The sequence below is a fragment of the Salvia splendens genome, chromosome 3, assembly GCF_004379255.2.
Source record: "Salvia splendens isolate huo1 chromosome 3, SspV2, whole genome shotgun sequence".
Taxonomy (NCBI): domain Eukaryota; kingdom Viridiplantae; phylum Streptophyta; class Magnoliopsida; order Lamiales; family Lamiaceae; genus Salvia; species Salvia splendens.
Genome location: NC_056034.1, coordinates 34,398,277 through 34,402,639, shown reverse-complemented (window position 1 = coordinate 34,402,639; position 4,363 = coordinate 34,398,277). Strand labels below are relative to the sequence as shown.

Below are 4,363 nucleotides of genomic sequence, written 5' to 3'. Positions count from 1 at the left end.
CCTCGGTCCACCGAGAGCACGACGAAGCTGCCAACATCCGTTCACATACCTTTTTCCGATGAAGCATGCTGGGGCCCGACGGTTTTTCACTGCTGATTTAGAATGCGACAAGATCTTTTTCTGCACATTATTCACACGTTGGAGGCACGCGACACATACTTCCGGTCACTGGCGGAACTACATACATAGGGGGAGTGGCTTAAGCTCTTAATGAATTTATTTTTTTTAATTTTTTTCTATTATAAAGTTCAAAAAATTATTCATATTATATATATATTAGAGTGAACTACATAAAATGTCCCTGATGTTTCCATTTGTTTCACTCCAGACTCCTGACTTTTAAAAATATCACCACAAGGCTCTGACCTTTAACATAATCACATATCATATATTTATAGTCATTTTTCAGACTAAAATGCCCTTATGCCTTGCAGGGCATTTCAGACAAATTGCTCTTTCTTGCAGGCCTACTCTGTGTTGCAGACATGACCTTTGTCAAATCAAAATTGATGTTTATTGGTTAATCAATCGTTTCAGTTTTGCACCATTCTTAAATGTTTTAAAATCTGGGCATAGTGAATTCACTTAATTGTATGATTAGATGGGCCATGGTGTCAAATCATTACTAAATCATATTTTTCGTAACGTAATTAACATGTAATTATAAAAAATAAGAAAAGAAGACGCCTTTTTTATATATAATAGAGGAACATAATTGAATTATAATTGAGGACGCCATTCTTACGAAATATCGAATTTCTTTAAAATATGTATAGGTAGCCGGCTGGCCATAAAATGAGGAGTGACACTATTTTTTTATATAAAAATAACAAAAAATATAGTACTAATAAATTAATAATCTTATTTAATGTTTAAACATTTAACATTATTATGTATTGCTACTCATTCTAGATAGAGATAATGATTTGACTCTAATAAATAATAGTCATAAGAATTTTATATTATTCAAACAAATTGTAATCAATAAATTAATTTTTTATTTACTAAATCACCACTAAATGAATGGTTTTTGACTTTTTGTTATGGTTGAACAACGGCATTCTTACTTTAGTATAAAATGATTCTACGCCAGTTTACATCTCTCAGCAGCAATGATTCTACGCCAGTTTACATCAATTAAATAATAAACTAAATAAAGGCGTAGTAATATTGTTGGTTCGAGTAAGCAGCCGAGGTATAACCTTTAATCATTTTTATATTTAGCTTATTGTATTTATAATTCAAAATTTGGGAAATACAATATAAGGTTTGGAATTATATTTTTCTCTGTCACCTTAATTCTGGGCCGTTTACATATTAGATTAGATCGTCCCTTTGCAGAGTGAAATTTTTGAAATGTATTTGTTAAATTACAAATGGAGTATGGTATACGTGGTATGTATGTGTGGTATGTCGACTGAACCGCTGCTGACTCACCCATCATAACTGATGGCTGACACGCGGCCGTCAAATCACGCCAGGGTTGCAAGCAGCATGCAGGGCCGCCACTGCAGAATCCATGTGGTATGACCATAATGCCCTTTTAGGGCTGAAGGGTCTTTTTGTCCAAAAAAACCTGATACGTGATTATGTTAAAGGCTAGAGACTTGTGGCGATATTTTTAAAAGTTAGGGGTCTGGAGTGAAACAAATGGAAACGTCAGGGTCATTTTATATAGTTCACTCTATATATTATTATATAAAAGCCCCTATAAATAATCTAAATTACCTACAAATTTATTTTTAATGTAATTTTTTGAAAATTTAGCCCCTACTTACGTTCATTTTTGCATCTGCCACTGCTTCCGGTATCATACCGATAGCATCGGCAGTTAACCTACGGCGGCACGATGAATATGTTCGATTAGTATTTCCACGTCGGGGAGACAACTGGGCCCGAGTGTCTGAAAACATTTTGTGCAAAAGTTGTGGAGGCTTTCAGCAACGCATATATGCTTAAGCTGATCGCTACTGATTTCCAGTCCCTTGTGAAATTATACGAGAGGACACACGAGTTTCCTGGAATGTTGGGAAGCATAATCTGTATGAACTGGGAGTGGGAGAATTACCCGACCGTGTGTAGAGGACAATTCACCAATGGATACAAGGGCACGCACTCGACGATGACCCTTGAAGCCATCACTAACCAACGACTCTGGATTTGGCATGCTTGCTTCGTTGTGGCCTGGTCGAACAACGACATTGACATCCTGAACACATCACACTCTTCACCAACCAATGCAATGGAAATGGCTAGGCCATCGAGTTCACTGCCAACGGACGCTGGCATCATATGGGGCACGACTTGGTCGATGACATATACTCGAGGTGGCCTGTTTTTTGAAGATGATCACCACCCCAACGGGTCTGCGAGCTTTTTTTTTGCTCAACGGCAGGAGGTTGTGCAGAAGGATGTGAATCGTCCGACAAATTTTTGGTACAAGGCTGTCATCGTCGATGTCATGTACACAAGCATAATCTTGCATAATATGATAGTCAATGATGAAGGTGCAAGAGTCACCGAGTGGGATGATGAGGAAGCTAGACCTAGCCCCGGTGTGGTGACCCCGCCTCACGTTCGAGGTTTACCGATGGACAACAATGAGGTTCTAGCGGCATATCACAATGCGCAACCAGCAATACAATGCTTGCCTAATGTTCGATATGGTTGAAGAAATTTGGTCATGCAACCGTTGTTGAAATTGTAGTTTTTTTTAATAAAATGATGTTTTTCGTATTGCGATCTTAATTAACGTATATTTTGCTATTTTATTATATTAAAAAAAATTAAAAAATTACAAAATGGTTGTTAAAAGATAAGGCGGGCTTTAGGGTGGTCTATAGTCCGCCCCATTGCACGTGAATAGGCAAGACTATAGAATGCTGATGTGGAGGACTATAGATTGTTATAGGGCAGACTATAGTTTGCCCCATTGTGGATGCCCTTATAAATGATAAAGTAAAAAGGAGAAAATGTTTCCGTAAATGGATATGGACTATTTATATGAAATAGATGAAAAAAAGAAAATTGAGTCTATTTCTATAGGACGAATGGAGTATTTAGTATACCACATAATAGGTTAAATATAATTAATTATGTCACGTAATATTATTAAATACTCTATCTGTCTCATAAAAATAGAGATTATTTCTATTTTCGTCCGTTTCGTATAAATAACACACTTTTATATTTGTTAACTCATTTCTCTTTAATGAGATGAGCATCATTATCTAATAACAATACTTCAATTACTTTTCCTTTCTACATATCTCTTAATTTATCAATTGTGCATTAAAACTCAAGTTGTCCCAAAAGTTTTCATTTTAATGGGACACAAAGAGTATAATTAACTGTGCCACATAGAATTAAATATACTAGACCCACTTTCCTTTTTAATTTGTCCCAACCAAGATGACCCATTACTAAAAACGAAAATACATTTATCTCTACTTTATTCTCTCTATCTTACTTTACGCTCTCCACTTAACACATAAAATAAAAATGCATAAAATCCCGTGCCACCCAAGGAATGAGTCATTTTCCTTGGGACGGAGGGTTTATATGTTATCAGTGTTTTACTAAAGACCCATCGTAAAAAGTTGACAACTATTATAAAATTTGTGATCTTTAAAACCATTTTTATAGTTTATAGGAAGACTTCTATCTAAAGTTTATTTTTTTAGCTCCAATATCCAGCCACTTAAACGTGCCTAATATTAAGCTGCGACTATTAATAGTCGCCAAAAAAACCCTCCAATACGTTTAATTTAACCACTTAATTAAAGTCTAAACCAATCTAATTAATAGTATTAGTTATTGTTTAAGGGCGAGAAAATCATGTCCAAAACCTATATTAACTAATAATATTACCCGCAGTATGCTTCCCACTCAAGTGAGAAACACGCACATGATCTAAAACATTAAACAAAGAGCCACAATATATGGTTAATGACTATAATTAAGTTCTTTAATCCCTGGTGACGACAACAATTTTGTATTATTTTCGTTGTTTCATAGTATTTTACTTGAGAGAGAGGCCACTTGAAAGTGAATCATATTGTATATATTGCGATTACGTAATTTGACTAAGATCCTATTTTACCATTAATGTTTTTCCCATAAGAATAGATCTTAATTTACCGTTAATGTTTTTCCCATAAGAATAATACTCCCTTTGCACTCAATTATGAGTTCTAGTTTTCTATTTTGATCCGTCCTTTATTAATTATCTTACTTTATTTTTATTATTTTGGTAATAGACCAGACCCTATATTCCACTAACTCAATTTCATTCATATTTTATTATAAAATTAATACGTATTTATAAGTGAGACCTACATATTACTCACTTTTTAACTTATTT

General features: G+C 34.6%; 1 protein-coding gene across 1 annotated transcript; it reads left to right on the top strand.

Moving 5' to 3' along the window:
- Positions 1-1,951: 1,951 nt before the first annotated feature.
- Positions 1,952-2,671, top strand: LOC121796903. Its single transcript, XM_042195671.1, has one exon. The coding sequence runs from the start codon at positions 1,952-1,954 to the stop codon at positions 2,669-2,671; it is 720 nt and encodes a 239-aa protein (XP_042051605.1).
- The last annotated feature ends 1,692 nt before the right edge of the window (positions 2,672-4,363 follow it).

Excerpts from the sequence above, each read along its gene's own strand:
- LOC121796903 (XM_042195671.1), top strand. The coding sequence starts at position 1,952 with ATGCTTAAGCTGATCGCTACTGATTTCCAGTCCCTTGTGAAATTATAC.